Here is a 25560-nt window from a genome sequence, read left to right as displayed (position 1 = left end):
AGACTTCTTGATGCACTAGGACATCTGCAGAGGCCCCACCCCTGTACCAATTCCCTTCATTGCCACAGATAGTTGTCAGCAAATATATTCTGGGCATTGTCCAATTCTGTAATGGAGGCATTTTGAGCCAATCTGAGGCTGTAGTTAGCTCTCTGGACGAATAAGAGCAGGCAGGATGGTGAATTCTACAAGATAGCAGAATTTGACAATGTCCACAATAGGATTCCTGCACAGACATAGGTCCACTTACATATTTGTTAACTTCAAGGTGCTCACTCTTGCCTGTATTTTCGAGTTTGTACGCAAGTGCATTTGGCGCTTGAAGTAGCATGCCAAGTCTGCCGCTGAGGTATCCTGTTCAGCTGTTCAACATTAGCTTCCTGACGCATGTTTTGCGACATACTCTTTGATATGCACGGTTTCATCGCAATTTATTCTCGGAATGTGCAAGTTTTATAGACAATGGGTGTGCTGTGTGGGGCAGAGGATTATTCAAGAGGCGTTCATCCGAAGCTAGTGGCCTAGCATGACCCAGTGTCAGCTTTCAGAGCAGTTTAGCTCAGAAATATGTAAGTAAAGATGTTTTTTCTCTAGCATTGCTTCGTAGAGGATTGCTGACATGATAGTTGTGAGCCTTCTTTTTTTGTTTTGTTTTAGATGGTATGCGGCATTTAAACCGTAGATAAAAAAAAGATGCTGGAAAGCCTTTGAGCACCGTAAATATCTAAATACAATATTTTTTTTTAGCCAGTATTGGTTTACTTTCCCAGCTGGTAACTGTGTCATGACGTAATGCAGAATGTGGTGACGTGAGAGCAATACGTTGCGATGTTTCGACACTGGCTCCGGCTTGCTCGGCCGTCTATGCTGCCACACCAGGCCTGGCAACGAGTAGCAGCTTAGGAGGCGTCCAAGCAAGTTCCAAAAATGTCAAGATATCCTGCTCCCGCATGAACATTTTCGTCATGACGTCACGGCAGAGTAACCTGCGAAACGAAACCGAAACTGGCTGTAAAAAAAAAAAAGAAAGCTCTTGTATTGAAATATTTATTTCGCTATGAGGCGTGCTAGTCTTTTTCTGTGCTTTTGAAGTACATCCCCTTCAATTAATGCAGAAATGAGTCGAAAATATGTCAGTAATCGGCGTCATGTTTCTCCTGCTTTTCTTTGTAAGCAAAGGCTTCCAGTGGAGCTATTTGTTCACAGTAATCGAGCCGTTCTGTGTTTAGCAAGTCGTGGCCTCGCACCCAGAGGGAGGGCAGCATGCGAAAACCGAGTGCTCGCGACCTCATTCTGGGTTATCAGACTCTCGTACGTCGTTTGGCCTCTGTCCAAAAACAAAAGGGCTCGTTACTGATAAGCGGAAACTCCCGGAGGCTCGACACTTGCGCGTTTTATCTCCCGCTTCAGTTAATCATTGACCTCTGCAGACTTCTGCCGACCTAATCAGTCTCTCACCTCCACGCACACTTGCACCACGATTGGAGTAATGAATGTGATCAGCCTCTGGCCGAAACCCTTTTTTGATATCCTTGGATGTCCTTCGCATTAGCGTTGTTCCTACATTAGGGAAGCTTAGGATAGGGGTCCACAGTTTAGGGTGCCCCAAGAAGAGACTGCTTTACGTTCGTGGTCTGTCCCACTGGGAATTAAGGTGCCTTTCCCTTATGACTTTGCTCTCTCTTTAAGGTGCGTTAAAGGGATCCGGAAACAATCTTGACGGTCTTATGCAAACATACTGAGTTGTTAAATGATACTTTAAGTGATACATATAAGTGCTGCGCGTAAAGCATGTCATTTATTATACGGTTTTAAAAATGTGCATCACTACGGATCACAGCGGTGGTGCTCTCCTGGGTTAGCCCAATTTACCTCACTTGGGCGAGCTATGCAATTTACTACTCGGGGCGCGTCGTCGATAATTTTCCTACTTTATGATGAACAAATGTTGTTTGTAATAGTTGGAATGTTGGTTAATTTGTTCCTATAAAAAATGTAACAAAGAGAATACACAACGACAATTTATCATTATGCTGAAGCACTGCCAGCAAACAGCGTCATCTGCTTGTGCTACAACATTTTCCTTGACGCAAGCTGTGCGGTCAGTGTTGGTCTCAAGCTTTCTTTCCGTGAACACCATGGTCTGCCCTGGTTACACTGTGGGCTGCAAATCTACCAGTGAAGCCGCTACATCACATCCCTCCGCAAGGCAACTTGCAAGTGGATTGGGTGCAGCACATCTGGTTGTACCGGATCCGATCGGCGCCAGCTTCTACGCATTTGTGGACCTCACTTCACGCCGGCGGAATACTACCTCAATGGAGAGTGTAGTGTGCCTGGTATTCGGCTAAATGCAAGCACAAGGGGACTGGGCATTTCACCTAATGAACGGAGGCGCATATGTGAAGGCCTGCACGGTGCCATTCGCCTGGTGGCACAAAGCTCAACCAGACAAACACCGAGCTAATATGGCAGTAACTAAGCGTATTCTACTTTGCTGCTGGTGTAAATTATCAGTAGGTGCGTAATCATGAACGCATTGTCTTTTTAAAGGTTTAAAATGCTTTACTCTTGGTTACACCAATAAGCTCTGTGTTTGACTGGTTTACCTAATGCCACCAGGTAACTGCACCGTGCCCAGGTAGCACAAAAGAGATACGTAACGTTTTCGTAGCGTTTATCCAAGACGATAAAAACGGGTTAAAGAAGACACGAATGAGAGAACTTCGGCGGGAAAACGTCGGATATCTCTGCTAATGTCCGGCTTAATTACTTTCTTGAGACGATCTAGAACAGGTCTGCAAGACGTATTCGAAAAGCTGGTCTAGAAATAGGATTGGGAAAGACACAAGTAATCCCTTTGCCAAAACTATTCGTAACCAATTTCTAAACGTTTTTAGGACGTTATCAAAAAGCTGGTCTAGAAGCGGTCTTGAAAGGTTTACGATCATCTGAAGCTAATTTTCGCGGGTGACGGGCGCGATGAGACATCGTTGTTCAAAACACGCGTTTAGTTTCGCCTCACGCGACTGGCCTATGCCGCGCAGACGTCGTCAGCCGCACCCGTTGGCACGGCCTAGGCCAATCGCGTGAGGTGAAACTGATCGGGCGTTTCGAACAACGATCTCCAATCGCGCCCTAGATGAGTAGAAGCGTCGGTGTTGACTGTAAGAGCCATGGCGCAGTGCCAAGCACTGTTCCCCGCATGGCCGGCGCATCGTCTGCCAAGTCGCACGAAAATGAGCCTGTTAGGAATAATAAATCCTTAATACCGCCTTTAGTAAGCTACGATGCTTACAACCACAATGGGAATGACATCCTGCAAAGAACAAATGGCCACGTCTTGGCAGGTGGCCAGACCAAGCCCTTCATGCCAAGAGTGCATGAAATGAGAACATTGTGACAAAGCAAGAACACTTTATTAAAATGTAATGCTTATGCAAGGTTCGAACAAACTGTGTGAGAAATGCAAATAGAAATAAAAGTACATCAACAATGACAAAAGTCGCAGAAAGGATTCGTAATGAACTCGAAAGTGAACATTCACTAGCACATAAACAAAATTCCAAGTACACATACAAAAATGAACAGAAAAACCTGGAGTGTACTAAAGTGTCTAATTTATCATAGTAAAGTGCGCGTGCTATTAGATGGACTAGAGTTATGCAGAAGTGACATCGGAGCGAATGGAAGAAGTAGACTGAAAAATGCAAGAGTATGAATTGGATGGTAACTGCCTCCAAGCAATGTTACCAATCATCTAGAAGCTTGAAAAGAGCACAAAAAGAAATACCACCGCATACCATCATAAAACAATCCTGTGACAGAAATAAAAAAAATGGGAACAATGCAAAATTGGAAATATTGCCTTTAGGATATATCAAAGGTGGTAATGGCGAGAAAAATAACCATACAACAAAAAAGCAATAAAGTGAAATTAGTACAGAATACTTAAACGGGGGATTCAGTGTAACAAGTGAACACTACTGTAGTACAGCGAACGATGAGACAGTAATGCTGCATCTTGCCACTCCAGAACGTGAGAAATGAATATGCAAGCCTCATATTAGAAACCCATATAAACATGGAAATAAAATGGAATGCACTGGAAGCTGCATTTGTGTAACAAAGGAAGCAATGGTCATAATAAATAGTAAGTGTTTTATCTAAAAAGCCCTTTACAAGAGGCAAAGTTGTACCTCTCTGGCAAAAATAAAGTTGCAACGAATAATTTGCAAACCAGCAAATACATTAATTAGCACACTGACATGTCACACTTTGCGCACATCTCCAGTCTCCTAAAGTAAAAAAAAGCACTCTGAATGAGAAAAAACGTTTAACACATGTAGCCCAGAGCAAATTCTTTGCCAGTTCACTCACACTTTCACATCCAAAAACATTTGCCACAAAGTCCAGGCACAGTTCCACTGATGTTTACCAATTCACCCCCACTTTCACGTCCAAAAATATTTGGCACACAGTCCAGGCAGAGCTTCATAGATAAACAGCTTGAGAGCACCCTATTGATTATTGTGCAGTCCCGCTGCTAGAAATAGAACATCCGCACATGCTGGTAGTGGTCTTAATCTAGACACACTTGCTGCCCTGGACAGGTATGTTCAGATATCTGCACTGGTACTCCATTTTGTCGAAGTAGACACATTGATGCACTACGCTGGTAATTGAAATGTTTTGAATGCACAAGTATTGGCCTCACCAGAGAGACTTGCCCACATACCACCACTGGCATATATATGCACTTGCTCTTCACTCAGTAGCATTGAACTTAAAGTGTTCCCTATGTGGGAGCCATGTGTGAAACCGGTGTCACACGACCACTCTCGATCGCGATCAAGCCCGATCCGGATCGAAATTATCGATGCGACTGGCTCACTCTCGTAGCTTGCGCAGAGGAGCCATCACGACCGAGAAATTCGATTTGTAACGGACTGGATAGCGGCTAAAAGAGCCCCGTGTGAAACCGGTATCAAATAATGCACAGACGTACGCTAGGAAAATGTGTTGCACAAGGACAAAGAACTGCGACATGCCCTGTTGTGCGAAGCGCGCGAACAGAACACATGTATATATATATTAAAAAAAACTGCGAGAGCGCTTCGCGAACTCCATGCGCACACATGGCACCCGCACGAACTCGGCAGGCCGCCGTAAAGCGCGAAGGGCGCACAGCGTACATTCCGACACGTCCCAAACTGCAAACAATCGTACTACCTAAAGCATACAAGTTATTTTATACCAAGGGCATACTCGACTCACGTATGCAGTATGCACAAGCGAGTTATGCAGCGTACATGCTGTATCCATTCGCCAAATAATAAAATTGATAACAAGCACAAAGCTACAAGGGACTCAATACATTACTATCATTTGAGGCGTCAAATAAAATCGAATTTGGCCGTTTCATATATTGGACAGAATATATGGACACATGTGGTACCCGGTAATACCATGAAACACCCATCACGTGGGTAAAGGGGGCGAAAACACAATCGAGAACCTGAAGCGCAAACGATAAAAGCACGGTATGGTGCACGCAAAATTCTGTCAGTACGCTGTAGCGCGAGGGAAGAAAATAGGGCGAGCACTTGACCTCACCTTTTGGGATACCGCACTAGTAGTGAATCATTAAAAAAAAGCCTGTTTGAACCAGTTCCCTTGTCTGCAACACTCTTGCTAAACGGGAGACTAAAATACCACGATGATGGCTCTATTGCGGAGATCGGCAAGGTGCGCACAGACAGAAATTTTGCCGCCTTTCTTCGCATTCTGCAAAATGCTTTCTTGTTAGGATCACGCATAGCGGCCGACCCCGACGCTAGGGACACACAGGCACGATTTCGTCCCTCTAACTTTCGTCCTTGTACTGCCCTTAACGCCTTAATTACAGCGTCAGTGAAAATGCGCCTCACATAACATGACAATGAACTTGAAGAGCTGATTAGTGCCCTCCACTCCGCGCCCTCCAATTGAAAACACTACTGATTTCCAAATTAAACTACACAAACAGATCGCACAACCCAAACTAATCACAGAACGTCGTTTTCTTGACGGCAAAACCCTGCAACACTTACATGACAAAGGGCACCGGCAGCACATTCAGAACAGCCGCTATCATACCACAGCGCAATGCAAGTGCGATAACGTTATTATGCCCGTCTCAAACAGATCGCACAACCCAAACTAATAACAGAATGTCGTTTTCTTGACAGCAAAGCACTGCAACACTTACATGACAAAGGGCAGCGGCAGCACATTCAGAACAGTCGCAAACAGACCATAGTGCCATGCGAGTGCGATAACGTAACTATGCCCGGCTTCACGAATAACGTGGCCGCCTTGATCACATAACAATTGAAAACACTACTGATTTCCAAATTAAAACCACGCAAACATATCGCACAACCCAAACTGATCACAGAATATCGTTTTCTTGACAGCAAAACACTGCAACACTTACATAGCAAAGGGCAGCGGCAGCACGTTCAGAACAGCCGCAAACACACCACAGCGCAATGCGAGTACGGTGACGCGACGACGCCATGACGACGCGACTATGCCCCGGCTCGCCCGGCTGCCCGGCATCACGAATCACGTGGCCACCTTGGTCACATGATTTGACGACGGTATCGCCACCTTGCGCAAGGTTGGATCACGTTGATGGGTTGTTGAATATTGTAGAAGCCGCTAAAGAGGCTGACGCGCCGTGGCGTGGCGGTGGCGTTTTGAGTCGTTTGCAAAACGTATTCACCCCTCGTTTTTAAGCTGTCTGGATTCCAACGTTATCAAAACGTATTCACCCCTCGTTTTTAAGCTATCTTGTTTGGAACGTCTTTGATGCGTCGATTTTGGTCAAAAATCCGTTTCAGACGTTGAATCCCTTAATACGACGTTTTCAAGACTGTGTGTGCTACCTGGGTGCAGGTCGCTCAGGCCGCTCACCTTTACGCTAAGGCCCTTTCATCACAGCGGAAGTAGTGTGGAGCGGCTTTAGTTTACACCTACACCCATCCGTCAACACGCCCAGCTCGCCTGTGGTCACCGGAATACCGGACATGCCCAGCGCTGCGGCACAGCGCTCGCAATGCATGCTGCTTGGATAGCTCTTGCAGGGGATCGACAGCCAGGTAGCTAGTGGAGAGGTTGTAGAGACTTCGTGTGCTGGCTCCAAGACAACCGAAAGTACAACGTCGCGCGATTGCAGCGCCCTGCCGGCAAGCGGAATGAAAATGAAATCATAACGCCAGAGAAAGAAAAACATGAAATAATGTAATTCGTAATATTTTACAGGATGAAAAGTATACTCAAGAATTTATTATGTTCAGTGAGGACGCGGTGACGCGTTTTATTGCGATCGCAACTATGTGGACACTCCAGGCGCATTTCTACCGTCGACGTCGCCGTGAAGTTCCGTGTAAAGTCCAAGGGCGATAAAATCGTAGCCCCGCGCCGTATGCCTTATGTGCGAGTGAAGGCGTGCAAGGGTGAGCTGGCGATCGTGGCTCAGTCTCGCGCACGCAACGGCGGAAAGCGGGGAGGAAGCGTGCCGCCTTCCGTCACACGCAAGGCTTACGGGAAGGGGGAGGGAGACCTACTCCGGGCGGTGCAAGCCGTCTGCGATGGGTACAGAGTCCGCACTGCGCTGTGTTTTCGCGGCGTATAGTTCGCGTTCATGCGAGCGGCTGCACTAAGGTCAATTCGCTCGCTGCTGCTGCCGCGCTTGCTCACTCCAGCGTTCCGACAGAGTTTCCGCGGTCGTCAAGGCAGATGTGTTCATGTTGGCTTGTGCGCGCGTGACACCGTGCTTGTTAATTTAGTCAGTAAGCCTACATTTACAAGATTATATGGTCGATAGAACTACCATCCTTACTTCATATAGCTGTCCGCTAATTAGCTATCGCAATGGATGCTTCGTCTTTCGGGTGAAACTACGACTTTTTCTGAAAGTTTCACGGAGGCGTTGAGACGGCGAAAAGCAGGTTTGGGGCGCTTGGAGCACCCATGCTATTTTTCAAATTTATCATTAAGGGGCGACCAGACCCAATCCAGATATTGACCAATCCATTAAGACCCAATCCCAGATATACTGTTCGGGTTCGGCCCATGTCCAAAGTTAGGGACCCAGTAACTTTGGGGGCAAACCTTGTGAATCGCTCCGGGAGGCGTTTAACAAGGCGGCAGGCGGAGCCATGGAGCGAAGAAATAACTCACCTTCCTTTCCTTTCTCCATGGGATGCATCACGTGGTTTGACGTCGCCGACCTGTGGCAGCCGACTCGCGTTTGTGTTCGGCATATGGACTTAGGTAAAACTGCATATGTTATAGCTGGGATATCAGTACTGTTGTTGAACACAGATAGAGGAGGTATTCGCACGTGTTTGCAGTGATTTTTTTTTCTTTTAGTGTAGCAGTTTGATCGTAGTAGCGTAGTTGCAGGGGCCGGCGTATGTTCAGGACCTGCCATGCAGAGTTCGTCTACTTTTTCCATACATCTTCTGAATGGCAGACCGTTATGAACATTGACCGAAGGGCAGATTCTTTATCTTGTGACGTCACAGATTTCGTCCGTGTCCTCGTCTGTTCTGTGAATCCACGCAAATCGGAGACCCACATACGCTTTTCAGTGCGCAGTTCCGTCGATCATGGCGTATTGATCCTGCTATTGCGTGGTGGAAAGGAAGATTCAGGTGCTACATTTTTTTTTCAATAAACTTTATTAGAGTACACCTATGTATGTTCCGTTCGGAGCAACTATAACCGACACAAATCGCGATAATTTGAAATTTTCAGAACTGCGGAGTCATGACGTCGTCGCCGCCAAGTTGAGAGAGCACGTTTATTTCGAAAACACCGCATTCGGCACGACGCCATGTGCGACGCATGAGCAAAGGGGCGTGGAACAATCGGCATTCAAGGCGGTCGAGTCAGCTTAAGTTCACTGCGGTTCAGTGGCGTAGACAAGGGGCGGGGTTGCACACCGGGCACGTTCCCCTTCCCCCAAATTTTCTGTGTTTATGTGGGTCCTGCATGCCCAGTCGCCCTCCTCCCCACTCACCCTCTCCGTCCCCGGTGAAATTAATACCTCCTCCCTCGAAGATAGATAGATCGAAACTTTATTGAAATCGACAAGATTTTCTGGCGGCGACAACGCTGCGCGGTTTCTGTTCAACGGTGACAGCATCGTGTTAACTTGCACATGAGGTTCAATTCAAGACCTAAGGAGTGAGGCTGGACGAAGTGCCTATTTAGGGCGTACAGACGTGAAATGTTGCTTTTTGTGTATCGCAATTGAGGCAGTCGTTTCATCAGCGTCAGCTACACGGAGCGCGTATTTCCGGCGTATTTTAGGCGTCAGCGTGTTCGCATCACGTACCCGCTATCCACGCCGTTTATCGTCGCTGAAATGCGCACCACGAGCTGTCTGCAAACCTTGATCACTGCCCGCGGGAACACAGCGTTATCATTCTCCGCTGAAAAAAAAATGGGCGCGTCAGCGCCGGGCGACGTTATACGCTGGAGCCGGAAATGCGCGCCGTGTGGTTACTGCTTTGAAGTCTTCTGTGGTTACAGTGCCAACCGCCAGGTCAAAGGGATGTAACCGGGTTCTTAGATAAGCATCGCTACAGCATGCATATGCACCACAGATTGCCATTCAACAATTTCGAAATTTGTTTATATATATATATTATATGATGCCCTGAATGCCGAAGCCAAGTTACCGCAAAGTCCGAAAAAATTTCCATTGTGGGGTATACTTGTCGGAGCACGTCTGCAAGACCGCCTGCGAAATTTTCGCGCATGCGCGGTATATATCTCCGGGCTCACGTGGTATCCATCCAGCATGCAAGGAAGCGGTTCGCGGCGACCTCCTATAGTTACAGTTAGCCCGCAACAGTAAAGAAGCGGTTCGTACAGTCTATAGCACCGATGGAGTTACAACAATATCCATCAGTATAACACGCTAAGCCGAGCTCCTCAAGGGCTAACGGTAAAACATCAAACTCGTGCTTTCACACACCTAAACTGTGTGCGAAGAAAGAAATGCGCGATAAATGCTTCGCCCCTGCATCGAGGCACGCCGCCCAAGAGCTAGGCCTAAAGAAGAACACTGCTTGCAGAAGTGCCGGTGCTGTGTTATTCGCAGTCGCCTAACGCGCTTTCTTGGTTATACAAGGAGCATGCAATGCACAGCGTCGTTGGACTAAACTCAAGCATGCGCAGTGCTTGTGTTAAACCTGTTAATTTGTTCGGTTTATCTAATTTCGCTCGCAAAAGATGCACGCTCTCTCGCTAAAGCTTTCTATGGCGCATATAAGTTCTAAAGTACGTGTTTGTGTGTGTGTTCTTCCTATATATAGAGCGTGTTCGCTACCAAAGGGTTCCATTATCTGTAATTGGCCATTCGCTTCGTAAATGCGTCTGCACATGCCCAGACGGCGCGTATGTTATTTTGTATGTGCTCACTGTTTAAGTCGGAATCGTATAGTCGGACGCTCAGTGCAGCAGACGTCACCATGACGGCAACGCGTTGCCACAGTGAAGAGCTATCGATTGAAAAGGCAGTATAAAGCGAAGCGCAGTAGACTGATCAAGTATCCTTTCAAAACTATCTCCGTTAATTTCGTCACGTGTTGATTACAAAAAAAAAAGTGCAGATGAAGATCAGAATTCCTTGTTTTTAATTTCGCCTCAGATCTCGAGCACCGGCACGTCAGCGTGATGTGACGGATTTAAATGATTTTCTTTTTCGCATTTGGAAGATTGTGGTTCGGGGGAAGTTCTTAAAGCCAGCGTAGTAAAGTCTTTGGCTGTTTTACACCACAATGTTGCCCATACCAGCACAAAATTAACTATTGGCTCGAGCAAGACGCCGTCAAATCCAACGTTGGTCAATCTATGACGTCGCTAGCCACCATAATGTCTCGGCGAGCTGGTGCCAGATGGATGGATGTATGTTATAAGCGTCCCCTTTTAAACGGGGCGGTGGTTGCGCCACCAAGCCCTTGCTATTATACTGTCTAATCTCCTGCCCAAGTTAAAAAAAACGCTATCAACTCCCACAACCACATTTTCTGACCCACTATTGCGAACTTCGCTTTTGTACGTCCCCGTTTTTTGTCGTTTCCCTACTTCGGAACTTTCCCTACTGCCGGAACTTCGAGGCCGCAGCGCCACCTGTCGCTCGCTTTTGCACCTATTTTCCGCATTGCTAAGCCTCTTCTTGCGGTAAAAGTGACTTCTTTTTTGATATTGTGGTTAGGCAAGCTACTCATACAGCTCAAGTAATTTTTATCTTTAGCGCGTCTTTGAGGCAGGGCGTACAGGCTAGATGGAAGGCCACTTCCATCTAGCCTGTACGCTTAATTAAGAATCTGGAAGTGAAGTGGGATCGCGGCATCCAGTATATGCGTACGCACGGACAAATATGAAACTCGAACGAGATAATTCAGAAATGAACTGTAGCACATTGTGTTTGAGTACGGACATTTGTGCTGTTGCCATGAGCTCCTTAAGGCGAGTATACGCGCGTCTTTTTCGTACGGGAATAAAGAACCATCGGCACCTTCGTTGGACATTCATGAACAAAACCAGCACATCTCTCACGTGCATGTGTGTTTGTATTTGAAAATTGTCCCGTTAGTGTTTCAATAGTGCATGGCACGCACGCGTTCATGTGACAGCTAAGCATATACGCTGCCTCATTGCGTGCGCCTACGAAATTATGGTACGGGAAAATAAGTTGACCTGCTATTTCGACAGTCCTCTGCACTGCTCACCTAGCGTATATCAGTCGAAGCACCTTGCATATATAGCTACCAATGCGGTGTACCAGAATATTATTCTAGTACACTATATATACTACCAACGACTAGAGTTTGCGTTGCTAAGTTCGCATATGTTCTTAACACGTGACTGTTTGCGGAGAAATGGGCATCGAGACACGCAGACGTCGCGCGCCAAGGATGAATCGGAACACTTCAGTGTTAAAAATGCTGTAACACAGTACATTATAGGGAGTTTTAGCTAAACGTTATATGAACGGATGCTCTGGCGACGACACCTTGTGGCGTCACGAGAGTGTGTAGGATTTAGTGATCGAAGATTGTGAATAGTTACAGTTTACCCGCTGGCGTATAATTCTGGCGGCGATTTCATTTCCACAAAGCAGTGGTTCAAACTCAGTGCCACCTTGCGCCTCGGGATTACCGTAACAAGCCTATAGGCGCGGTAAGCTGCACTAAAAATAGTGCGTAGCTGCTTGGCAGACGGCATCTGTGGATGCAGACGAAAACGTTCAGCTGTCGTCTCCTCGTGTCTTCTGTCGTATTTATGCACTGCGCGTCGGTTTATTATAATGCAAGAACTCGCCCGAAGTTACAAGTTCACACGCTTACGTTTAGCTAAAACTCTACTCTCGTCCTAATAAGCACACGTTGCGACGCCACCGCACCGAAATAATTAAGCATATATATATATATATATATAGGCCGCTTGCCATCTACACACGTGTGCCTTCTGTTCACAATTCGCACCACACACTTAAGCGTTCGACAGCACCTGAGCGGCATGCTAAGAGGAACGTGACTTTCGGAAACAACAACTTGGGACTTTCTACACCTACGGTCACGAACATCGCTCAACGGTTTGTTTGGCATAGTCTTGGACAAAAAAATAATAAAAATGCAGAACGCGAGTAGTATCAACCGACGGTTGTGCAGCTGTATTTTGTACTTGGCAGCGTTTGTAAAAGAAACAAATGCGCAAGGGTGGAAAGAATTAAAAAAAGAAAGCTGGAGCTGCTAGGTGTATATAGGCGACAGCTTGCGTCGATTTCTGGGGTGTCGGGAGGAAGTGAGCAAAGGGAGTGAACATGCTTTCAGAGATTTGACTTAGCACACACAAGTTTCTTTGGCTGAAGTGTTACTACGAGAAAGCGCTTACTTAAATGTATTTGGCACGGTAAGGCAGTTAAGTCGGGTATAGCGCACTTCTAGGGCTGTTTCGAGATCCGGAGTGCGAGTACCATCGTGGATAGCCATGGAGGAAGATAAGAAACTAGTTGGGAGCATGACGTCAGTCAGCTAGCCTCGGCGAGCCAACTTCCCATGACGTCGCCCCTCCCTCCCTTTGGAAGGGGGGGGGGAACCCTCCAAGGTTGCCTGACTTTTCAGGACATTGGTTCGTGGTAACCTTTAAGGCGGCCTCCGAGCCATCCGATCTCGGAGGCCGTGTTGTTTAGTGACGTTCTCGTCAGAATAGGCCTTCGCCACCCGCTCTTCGCTCCACTCTCACCCATACCAGAGTCCTTCCAAAAAAAAATGGAAGGACTCTGCCCATACTCTCCTCGCATCCGGCGGTTAGAAATTACCGTTTGTCTATCAAGAGGCGACGACTTATTTCCCACAAGCGTTCCCTTTCTATTTTCTTTTTACGCTTCAATATTGTCACGCGACGTTTCCTCCTAGTCTTATTTCCTTCCTCCATGGGGGGTATCCTTCTCAGACGATGCAGAGTCTATGCATAACTTTATCATTTACGCACCGACTGTGCACTTACACACCCTGTATATTGTTTGCCGATAAGCGTCGCATTTTGACGTGGCAAACACTTATTCATCGACTCGGCCCGCACGTTACGACTGGAATCGTGTTACCACCATGCTCAAGGGGAAACCATTCCTTCGGGTCTACAAACGGCAACTCTACGATCACGTAATCCGCCGTCTGTTCTGTACGCCGTGTTCCTTCGAGTCTACAAACGGCAACTCTACGATCACGTAATCCCTCGTCTGCTCTGTACGCCGTGGTCCTTCGAGTATACGAACGGCAACTCTACGATCACGTAATCTGTCGTCCGCTCTGTACGCCGTGTTCCTTCGAGTCTACAAACGGCAACTCTACGACCACGTAATCCGTAGTCTGCTATGTACGCCGTGTTCCTTCGAGTATACAAACGGCAACTCTACGACCACGTAATCCGTCGTCTGCTCTGTACGCCGTGTTCCTTCGAGTCTACAAACGGCAGCTCTACGACCACGTAATCCGTCGTCTGCTCTGTACGCCGTGTTCCTTCGAGTCTACAAACGGCAACTTTACGATCACGTAATCCGTCGTTTGCTCTGTAAGCCGTGTTGACTGCGAACCAAGTAGCCGAACTTCCGTATGCTCGTGCTGGAAAACTGCGCACATACCGCGTTGTTTGTTTACTGCACTCATAGAGAACGGTGACTAACAACGCTATAACAAGTGATGTTCGCTAAAGCCAATGTTTCGACAAGCGGACTTGCTTCGTCGGGGCGACAATGTCCCCTTGTCGAAACGTTGGTCCCAGTGACATCTCTTCTTCGACCATTGTTAGATTTCTATTCATCTTAGAGTGAACCTCAGTCTTCATCTTGTAATAATAAGCCTGGCGTTGCCGATTTACAGATACCGCTTTCTTCTGTTTGCGCATGCACAGTCAGCGGCAGGCGGTATCGGCAGCTGTAACGGTAGAACGCTAACGCGGTGCTAAAACGTTACATACCGTAAATGAGCGAAACCGGAAGCCTCAGCTGATAGCGAATGGGCACAATAGGGCATGCGCCTTCTTTACAGTGTATAGCTGTAGCAGCTGGGATCGTAAAGTGCAACCATACAATGCGCAATGCGCGCGTTTCTTTCGAGCGACCGATTGGTCGCTTAATTGGTCAAAAGCTAGAGGGTTGTTAGAGTTTAAATTTTAATCGACGCCTTGTCCTGTGTGCTGCATATCACGTTGTCTCGGTCTGCACTATTTCTCTACTGATAGTTGTCACTCACATCGAGGGCAACCGGAGGCGATGTTACTCTTCGCCTATCATTGTGAGAGCTCCACTCAGTCGCAACTGCCACACGCACAATTCACCCCCTTACTGCGTCTAAAGCTCGCATATATCTTTCTGGCGGTGTACATATACTCGTATACATGCATGATATAAGCACAGAATCCGCGCCGACCAATCTCGGAGGCTATAATTCGAACAAATGACGACGTCGAGATCGCTTCTAAGTCGCCTAATAGCACTGTGATAAGAGTATATAGCCATCAGTCTTCGTTCCTGAGATAACTTCTCTCGTACGTCCCCGTAGCTCTAAGCAAACGTCCGCTACATCACCTCTCACCCGTATTCCTAGAACGACTCACAGCTCGAAGAGGCAACTACATGAAGCGTACTTCACGCGCGTCTCACGCGCTGTTTCTCCACGTCTGTATTGCGACCCGCGCTATCGCCCACGTGTGAAGCGAAATGCGTGCGATGCTGCTGCCACTTAATCAGCAGCTGCATGAAATGCATTGAAACTGCTGTTTCGCCTTTTTCATGGAGTGCCGTGATACGCGCACGGCGTAACTGCGCGTGAGATACGCCCGAACTACGCTCCATGTGGTTGTCGCTTCGTAAGCCCGGCGCGTCAACCCTGTAATACTTCACGAAGCCTCTTTCTTTGGCGCACACGAAAACCACTGAGGCTGCGTATGCGCATGAGCGTCGACAAGGCATCATTCATCAAGTCAACGTCCTTGTACGTGCGTGAGGCTTAGGACGAGTTCATACCAATATCATTACTCACATCTTTTAACGCGGCTAGAGAGCCTAGTTCTGTCCAGGCAGCCCCATTCATTCTCAGAACATTGTCATTAAGGCTGCACTTAGGACATCATCTTCGCACCGTGTATAACGCGTGCATCGCACCACGCACAAGCGCCCCCTTTGGACTGAGCACCGGAAAAAATAGTGTGCTTCCCGATTTCTTCACTCTCTTTCGTGACTTTATAACTAGGCATGCGTTGCATAGCTTAAGTCGGAAGCTGTACGTCTGAGATCGTATTCGCCTTGGGCAAGTCGTCTCTAGCTAGTCGTTCTTTCTTTTAGCACGCTTTGGCATTGTGGTTCTAGCTTTCTAGTATGTGCAAGACGTCTTCAATCTTTGAGCCCGGACGCGCGCTGAGTATCTCGTCTCCGTGTCATGGTAGCCGCAACTTGTAGCAACGCGCTTAGCTATGAATGCACATTAAAGGGACACTAAATGGCAACACCAGTTTACAGTGAGAACGCATCCTCTAAAGACTCTGTTTTCGTTAATTTAGCGGTAAGAGGTTCGCACTAAAAGAAAAAATGATTATGTTAAATTTTGCACCGAAATATCAGCGTTGTATACGTCAGTGTGACGTCACAGATTTGAAAGCATTTTCGCGTATTTGGGCCTTTCTGTGGCGCAATAAACGTTACCGAAACTTGCTAAGTTCAGTCTTCGGCTTCTTTAGGATACAATGCAGCATGTTTTTATTCTTCACGCAGTTAACTAGCCCCAAGCAGTCGCCGTCAAAATCCGTGACGTCCCGGAGAACTAGTGCGGGAAATTCACGGCGGCGGCGCCAGCTGTCTTTAGTCCTTGCGTCTTGTCTGGCTTTAGCGAGCCTCTTCCACGGTAAGAGTGACTGTTTTGGTTTTGTATCACGTAATTTACTAATACTGCTTAACTTATATTTTTCACCTTTAGGTTCCTCAAGACGCACTAGCACATTACATTTCTTTTATCTCAGAATGTCAGATGGCTGGCTCTTACCGGCAACGCTAGCCCGTAGTTCTGGAAAATCAAGAACACCGTAAAATAGGGGCAGTAACATTATCAGAGCCCCGAAAGAGATTCCAGTGATGCAGCTTACTAAGACATTTGGTCGAGAATGTTTGGTTATGTTCAAAATGGGGGGGGGGGATGGAATTGCACTGCATCATATAAAATCAATAAAGTAATTTTGTATGTTTTTTTCGCGCTAGATGTTTTTGAAAGCCCCACTTTCAAATGTTCGACGTCACACGTGGAACTATCAACGCTACGGTGTCGCGCGGAATTCAGCCAAATTCGTTTACCCTCCTTGATTAGTGATTTCTCTATCTCAAGCATAATCCACCAATCTGACACGAGATTTTTTTTTTAGTGTCCCCTTAAAGGCTCTCATTGAGAATATCGCGCCTATATAATAGTCGGGCATAATAAAGCTTACGCCGTCTTCTGAAACGTAACCTTTCGGGAATGTTGCTCTTGGTGTATGACGATCAGCTACAAACCATTGAAAACGCACGTGGTGTACTAACTGCCGATCCATTGGGTTTTAGGCTTGTGAACAGGCCTCTTTGTAATTACTCAAGGAAATTCACAGCGTAAAGACAAAAACAGAAGACCAGACGGATACGCTTCTTTATCTGACGTATTTTTTTCTCTCTCTTTCTTTCTTTTTGTTGTATTAAGACAGCTTGAAGAGGAAGAAGCGCCTACGAAAAAGTATTTGCCGTCTGTTCTTTCTTTCTTTTTTTTCTGCATGTTTATATGATTTCTCTGACTTCGCCAAGGCTGATTTTCTCTCTTCTTCCGCATTGCATCGTGCGGATCGCATCGCATTGCATCGTGCATTGATGCGACGCGCAGCAGAAACACCAGTGCCGTCAGTTCTCAAATACTTCCCTCCGATACGTCAAACCACAGCGTTCACTGTTACGTCACGTTAATAAACATTGCCGAAGGTTGTCGTCCGAGAACACGACTTTGCACTGGCCCGGATCAGCTCCTTAAAAAAAAGAAATCTTATAGCACCCTAACGCCTGAGATGTGTGATTTCTCTCTCTCACAATTCGATATGGTGGCTATAGAGAGCAATGTCGTTGGTTGTACACGTTAAAGACGCGCCCAAGGCGTTCATATTATGACCCTCATGGGACAACTTACTCGGCGACTGCAGAGTGCGGCAAATACTCATATATCTTCTAACTTCGGCTTCTACGCCGAATCCGGCATCTTTTTGCCACATCACGCGCACTTAAAACAACAGCGCACAATTTCTATTCAAAACGTCATCGTCGTCATCCCCGCTGAACCCTTCTATTTTTGAAATCACAGCCATTACGCTCGCCCCATTTAAAAACAAACAAAAAAGAAGCAGTCTCGAGCTGAGATCATTGTCGCCATGCGGCGCATCCCTTGTAAACAGCAATCGCCGCCGTTAATCTCTACGCGGCTTCTTATATAGACACTCGGCGGCTACATCTAGTAGACAGTCAGACGCGAGATCACCGGTTAATCTTGCGGAGTGGATTGGTCCTGCAGAACTTCTTCAGTCTTGGAGAGAACGCCCACCATTGCAAAGCCACGTCAGTCCCGTAGAACGCCGGTCACGGACGGGAGGGAGCCATAATCCTGACCAGGGTAGTTAACTCGTGGTTGAAGTCAGCATCGGTCCTGGAAAGGTCAAAGGCTCCGTCCTGGACAAGACCAGCCCCGCGGATGACCGGTTCGAGACAAGGAAGCTTGTCCTGGGCCAGCAGGAGTCCCGGAGACGACCGCCTCCGTACAGACCTCGTCCAGACCTGGACAGCATATACCCCTGGCAACAAGAAGCTATAGTCGCCGACATAGGCCAGTCCACGAGCCATATAGAAGAGACGACAGCTCCTTGTGCAGGCGTGGGTCCGGGACACGACCAGGCGTGGACGAAATCGGTCCCGAGCGAGGCCGCGATCCTGTTGAGGGAACCGCAGCAGCCGTTGGCGTTACGAGACCAGTTCCGGAGGAATGGTCCGCTGAACGTCGCGCCTGTTCACACGACGGTTCGTCAGTTGTCACCGTCGCCACCGCATCTCCGGCGACCACCGCTAGTCGTGGTGCTCGTGCGCAGCGGCGGCCTGGGCGGCCTGCGTGGCCTGGGCGACCTGGGCGGCCCGGAAGAGGTACCGGTAGACGGCGTGGTAGTGCACCAGCGTGGCCGCGTTGACGAACAGGTGCCAGATGGCGTGCGCGAACGGTACGCGGCCGTCCGACTTGAAGAACACCACTCCCACGAAGTAGAGCAGGCCGCCGAACAGCAGCTCCTTGAGGCCCGTCAGAGGCCGCTGCGAGCGAAGCACGGGCAGTTGGAGAATTGGGGAAGGGGCGAGGGGGGGGGGACAACGTGCTCGGAGTTTAAAAAAAAAAGGGGTGGCAGCTGACACACATTTTACACGTTGTAGAAGCTCTGCCACGCGTGCTTCTGGCGTATAAAATAATCGCGCTTAATGTGAAAGTCTTGTGAAGGCTCAGAAACAGTTATACCTTAATTTCACGCTAAAATTGGCCTCAGATTCTGGACCTGCGAAATCCAAACTGCCGTGACACGGTGCGAAATTCCCCGATGCTGCGTAGCAGTACAGTTAGGTTATGATTTTGGTTGCGTTCGCGTTAGGTGCAGCCGCCGTCTCAGGAACGGAGCGAGTCGGTGCACGTACCGTGACGTCATGACGCCTACACCTGCTGGGAAAAGACTGAAACTGGTTCGTAGAAGCAAGTGTTATGGTAAATTATTTACTTTGATCTAGTCCATGCCAGTATTTTTTCTAAGGCTTGGAGGGCTTGTACTTTCATTTAAAAGAAACGACAAGTTGGAAATGTCATTTCAGTACTCCTTTACGACAACGTTGAGACATCCGCGGGAGTTGAAGGGAATTACCGTTAGCTGCGATTATATGAACGCGATGATGCCGGGTCGAGTTGGCGTGTCGGGTCGAAATCCGGTTGTCGATCGTTTTCGAGCAACGCTAGCAGCTCGGGCTGAGGGCGCGTCGGGAGGGGCGCGGGCGACAAATCGCACAATTCTGCGACAATGATAAACTGGATTGCTTAAAGGGGCGTGCATTACTAGCACAAGAAATCTGAGTGTAATGGTAATGAAGCAACAAAGTGTCACTAATAACCTACGAAACTGTTCACTTCGAAGCAAATGTATAAACTGTGTGACTGAAGCCGAGCGGCAGTGAAGTATTCATTTAGCAGGGACCCTGCGGGGCGCCGCTTTCCTCAAACTATGTGGCGAGATGCTATCATGTACCAGGTAGCACTTATCAGTAGTGTGGAAAAATGTAATTCTTATAAGTCGTAATTGAAGCGTCAGTGCATCCCGCTGTAGCTTGACATCACGTTGTCAAAAATAATACCAAGCCCTCCATCACAGCCTCTGTCATATATCTAGTGACTTTGAAGCCCGCCCGACAGATTTATCAAACATTTAATTTATCCATTCATTCATAGTATCCCACTCCATCGACAATCCATCCATCCACCTACCCACCCACCCATCCCCCTACCGACCCATCCATCTAATCTCATCATTCCATCAATCCATCCATTCATCTAACTACTCATCTACCGACACATCAATCTATCCATTCATTCATCCCCGTACCCACCCACCCATCCACCCGCTCATCCATCCATCCATCCATCCATCCATCCATCCATCCATCCATCCATCCATCCATCCATCCATCCATCCATCCATTTACCCACCCATCCACTCACTCACCCGCCCACCCACTCCCCCCTCCATCCATCCATCCATCCATCCATCCATCCATCCATCCATCCATCCATCCATCCATCCATCCATCCATCCATCCATCCATCCATCCATCCATCCACATTCATTCATCTTACACCCATCAACCCATTAACTCGCGATTCATCAATACATCCGTCAGTCGGTCAACCAAAATCAGTCAATTCTTCACCCGTTTACAGATATGTACGTGTTATAAATGCTCTCAATGGGGTCGAAAGAGAACCATGCCCTCATATCGAGCGAACCCTTACCATCGAAAATGTGGCGGAAGCGGGAAACAAGGCTGAGCCTATGTAGATGAGCACCTCGAGAGTTTTGTACCTGTAGTAGGAAGAGAAAGAAAGAGGGTCGTTCCGAAGGTGGACCATTTCTGTCTCGACCAAAGTTTGATTTCCCACTTTGTGCGCCACCTTCTGTGTGCTGAAATTTTTCACATTGTAATGAAGCCTCGCGCAAGTTATACCCAATGTATATGTAGTGCCCATATAAGTGCTCAATGTATTTCACACATTATCTATTATAAACAAACAAATCTTCTCAACACAGTCTGAAATAGTCATTCAGGACCATATTTGAAATTCCGTCATATGCTAACTTCTTATTTGTGCTCTTATATACTAGAAAAATAAAAATGCGCACAAATACGATAATTATTTTAAAATAACAATTCATTATTTTTTTCCTCCTTTACGGCCTATGCGATGCTGCACCAATCAAGTTTCACCGCATCCTTTGTGGGCTTGCAGTGAAGCTAGCTTTCAGTAATTCATTTGCGATTCGAAGTAAGGGAAAGCGGAAGATCTCTTAACTATAAGAATGCGTGGCCTTTCGTGATGTGATTTGAAACTTGTCAACAACCCGAGTATATAATAAAATGTGTTCTGCATATACTATATATACTAAACTGTTTTCTTTTACTGTTTCCCTTTTTTATGCGGTGCATTTACTTTCTTTAGCATCTTGCTCCTTCTCTAACGTTGCCTCGATGGAGGACCCACTTTTTTGGCACGGCGTATGGGCCAGCAATTCGGTATAGAAATATCCAGAACGGAAACCAAAAATAACAATATATAGATATAGAAGACAAAGAAAAATATCAGGAACATAAGTGGTGAGCCAGTCTGTAAATAATATTGCCCTAATGTTACCCAACGCAAAATTTAGCCGCAATTTACGTGCTGAGTACTTACAGTTGGCTGTAGGCAAAGAAAAAAAAGACGCAATTGAATTCAGCATGTTGATAACGTGGCGCCTATTCTAACGAAAAACCGAGGCGCTAAATGGACTGCCTGGCAACGTGTCGACAATGGCCTTTTTGACTGACCGAGCAGGAGAAGACGGAACATGAACGAAATCTAGCAGTACAAGTGCCGCGGCTAACGCTTTATTGCGAAACTAAGCTACAACTCGCTGTAAACGACTGTGTCATTTAAACGATACAAAATGGCGACGGGAAGATGGAGCTTAGCTCGAAGTTATCAACAGTGAGAGAACAAGGAATGCCGCAAGCCTCGACGAAGACCAGTCATATTGTCGAAACGTGCGCTAGCTCCTGGTTGAGGCTTCCCTGGTTCGCTAGCCAACGTGTTACTTAAAAGTGGCGCCTCCTGGGCCTATAAAAAAGAACGCAATAGGACGTCTACTAAGACAGTTTGAATAAAAGCTCTATACATTCAGAATAAAGTTATGCGCAAATTCCGTGGAAAGTAAGCAGTCATAAGATGTTAACTGGTCCACATGAGAAGCCTACGGGGAACCAGAAGTAGTGTGAGCAAAAATTTACTGGCCAGTTTGAATCAAAGCTACAGATTATTTGAACGTTTGGATGTAGAGTACCCATAGACTGTAACAAGTTTCGTGCAGGGTAGAACGACAGCAAAAAGAAACAAAAATAACACCGGAGTTGCTCGAGGCTTACCTCTCGTGAAATATGTTCTGGTAGGTGATGCCTAGAACGCAGAGGAACCAGACAACGTACAGCTGCTTCTGGCCCCACGAGCTGTACTCCCGTAGCAGCAGCCTGCGACACAGCAGGATGTACAGCGTTACGAAGGGTGGATTCATACAGCCTGCAAACTGCTGATAGGCATCTCACCAACGTATCCGCCTGTAGGTAAACAATCCGCTGTCTACTGGTCATATCGTTCTCAAATTAAATTCATGCAGTCTGTAAACTGCTTATAGGCATCCCACGGACGTACCCGCCCACAGACAATCACACGGCATTCGCATTTCTGTCCGTCCCAAATAAATTTTGTTTGAATGTTGGTAGTCGAATTGTCAGTGCCCTCAGTTAGCGTCATGCTCTGCTTTCTCTACTTCGCTGTATCGACGGTTTGTGCAGTGAACGGACGGATCTCGGAGCCAAAGCAATGGTGCACTCACCAGGGCGTGTAGGCCGACGCGATGAAGATGTAGATGGCAGCACGGTCGCACCGGTGTAAGATCATTTTGAGAGTTCTGCGGGAAAGTGCGTGGACCAAATTAGGAGAAAAAATGCGTGCCGTGCTCGGTTGAGCCAGAAAACGATGGCTCAGGAAAAAAGAAGAATCCAACTACCGTGATCGCCGTTCCGTTGTATTTAATTACCACAGACAACAATTTGGCGAGCTAAACATAAGCTAAACACAAGGGAGATGCGGTGGCGCTGCCGTCGCACTCAACGCGGACAAAAAAACATATTTTCACAACTGTTACAGGCCTTGATTTCCGCTGCAGGCAAGACAAGCAGACGTGGTAATGTTAACAAGAATTACTTTGTGTAATAAATGTGTGTTATGTGGGCGCCCGTTAAGGAGCCCCAAGTGATCGAAATTAATTCGGGGCCCCCCGCTACAGCGTTCTTAAAGGTAATGTTGCTTTCGTCTGTCTGTCTGTCTGTCTGTCTGTCTGTATGTCTGTCTGTCTGTCTGTCTGTCTGTATGTATGTCTGTCTATCTGTCAAGCAATCAATCAATCAATCATATGCCTAGCACTTCGCGTAGTGAGGCTCAGCGGCAAGCCTGTGCGGAGCACACTCACCTGAGCTTTCCGAGGAAGTGTATGGAATGAAATAGCGACGAGGTGACGAACAGCAAGACCAGGGCGATTCCGTACACCACGGCGGCCGTCAGGTGTGCCGGGGTGTGGGCGCGCTGGAGCAGGAACTTTAGAGCAAAGAAGCTTGGCAGGATGCTCAGCTGCGCGCCGAGAAAGTGCACAACGGGAACGGTGAGACATATAGCAGCGTAAGGCGGGCGTTCACACCGGCGACTGACCGAGGTCGTGGACCGACCGAAAGTCGGTCGCAATATAGTCGATCGAATTTGGCCGAAGAAGCAACCAGTTTCGCGAGGAGATTCACTGAGCGATTCTTCTTCGTCTCCGCGACCGGAGTCGCAAAGCTGCTGAGCCAATCAGCGGCACAGAAGCGGGCCGTTGGAATACGGTGATGGCTATTTTGCGTCGTCATGATTGGTGCGAGCAGACGTGAACGACAGCAGTCGCGAGAGAGTTCGGTGTGGCGACGCGCACCACGAGCTCGCCGTGAACCGGCTCGCCAGTCGAGGACCTCTGTCAGTTGCCGCGGTGCGAATGCTTCTCCCAAAATTCCCAAAGTTGTTTCTCCCCAAAATTCACTGCGCTACAAGAGGCACTGCTGTTGCTGCGATCGGTGGCCCGGCGTCCTCAACAGTGAACAACTTTAGAGAGTCTTGTCCGCAAACTTACGGCCCTTCACGGAATATTGAATTTTTGGAGACCTGGAAGGCAATATAATAACGCTGGTTGCGGTATATTGTGGGCGTTTGTCAAGTCACAACGCGTTGCATACGCTTCTTGTTACAGTGCTGTTCTCGTCGGAGAACAAAAGAACTGCGCGTCACTGCCGACGCGTTGCACTAGCAGCTAAGCACGATGGTTGCCCATTAGCTCTCTGCGCTTAAACTCTGCGCCACAAGATGGCGCCACCAACGCGGCTGTTCACGTCTGCGTCTACGCCTACGCGTTGCTCTTGAAAAACAAAAGCATTATAAGATACCGCTAACAGCGTTGCTGTCGTGCATTCTGGCATTCCGTAAACGACAATAATAAATGGAGAGGCCTCACCTTTATACCCGCGTCGCTTCGGAGGAGTATAGTGTTGTACACGGCGTAAATAGTTCCTTTTATCTATATTCTACTTTATCTCACTCTCTCTCCCCTCCCCACCATACACACACAACGTGCACAAGAAAAACAAAAAAAATCCTTGGCTACTGATCAAATATGCAACAAGCAGTTGCACTCCCGCTTCCAAGGAGTTAGTGTCAACGTGTTCCTTTGTTCTTAGGATTGTGTTGATCCCCGATCGCGGTGCACTTTAGAAGCGCCATCCCTTTCATACAGCCGCCGCCGCACTGACCGCGTGCGTGATGATGTTGGCCACGTGCTCCAGCTCCGTGGGCACGTACGGCTCGTTCCCAGTCGGCCGAGGGTTCATCAGCCTGCGAACGAAAGCGCGGATTCGGTGACTGCCGGCCCGTTATCCTTGCAACGGCGCAGAAGGGGTGCTCCCTGATACAACGACAGCAGAAAGTTCCTACAAAAATCACCAGGGGGGAATTCTGGCGCTGATGTCTGCGGGAGCTGCTATATATATAGTCCGCCAGCGTGGGAATGACGGTTAATTATAGCACGTGGATTTGTCTAACCTTCATCCTTATTATTTTTTTTTCAAGCGGACTTGTGACTTTTTCAAACTGCGATCATTTTAACACGGAATGTTGCGTCACAGGTGCCACAGTCTGCTATGCGCATATGTGCGTGTGCGCGGACAGACTTATTTAGTGCCCTCGCCGTGTCTGGAAAACAATCGCCGCTCGGAATTTCGAACGATATAAAACGCAATAAGAAACGTCACGGGAATGCCCGAAGCGATATGCCCAAAGATCAGCGCGAGACATGCATTATTTACCGTCATTTGATCACCTGGTAACCCAACAGCCGCAGCGCCAAAGTTCCCTCTAGTGGTTCTTTTTGTAGAAACACTGTGAACCACAACAGACAGCCCGCCGGGCAGAGCGCCGCCGCTCATATAGGCACACGTGAAAGCGGTATAACGGTAGGCGACAACTAAGTGAAACCGCTGCTGCTAAAAGGTTACAGAACTTCAAGGCAAATCACACTTGTCGTTTCTCA

The 25560-nt window shown here is 47.6% G+C and overlaps 1 protein-coding gene across 4 annotated transcripts in view; it reads right to left on the bottom strand.

The window, feature by feature from the left end:
* Nucleotides 1-10862: 10862 nt before the first annotated feature.
* Nucleotides 10863-25560, bottom strand: part of LOC142589898 (monocyte to macrophage differentiation factor 2) — a 30638-nt gene continuing 15940 nt past the window's right edge. For 2 of the 4 annotated variants that reach the window (XM_075701568.1, XM_075701570.1), the window contains exons 3-8: nucleotides 24785-24866; nucleotides 23425-23582; nucleotides 22789-22863; nucleotides 22322-22423; nucleotides 20655-20724; nucleotides 18586-18922 (exon numbers count right to left, since the gene is read on the bottom strand). In XM_075701568.1, coding sequence (XP_075557683.1) covers nucleotides 18686-18922; nucleotides 20655-20724; nucleotides 22322-22423; nucleotides 22789-22863; nucleotides 23425-23582; nucleotides 24785-24866 — 724 coding nt within the window. In that variant the 3' untranslated portion in view covers nucleotides 18586-18685. Of the gene's footprint in view, nucleotides 18923-20654; nucleotides 20725-22321; nucleotides 22424-22788; nucleotides 22864-23424; nucleotides 23583-24784; nucleotides 24867-25560 lie in introns of all 4 variants that reach the window. The other 2 variants (XM_075701566.1, XM_075701567.1) reach the window with 2 other exon arrangements.

The sequence above is a fragment of the Dermacentor variabilis genome, chromosome 8, assembly GCF_050947875.1.
Source record: "Dermacentor variabilis isolate Ectoservices chromosome 8, ASM5094787v1, whole genome shotgun sequence".
NCBI classification, from domain to species: Eukaryota; Metazoa; Arthropoda; class Arachnida; order Ixodida; family Ixodidae; genus Dermacentor; species Dermacentor variabilis.
This window is presented reverse-complemented; position numbering and strand designations above follow the sequence as displayed.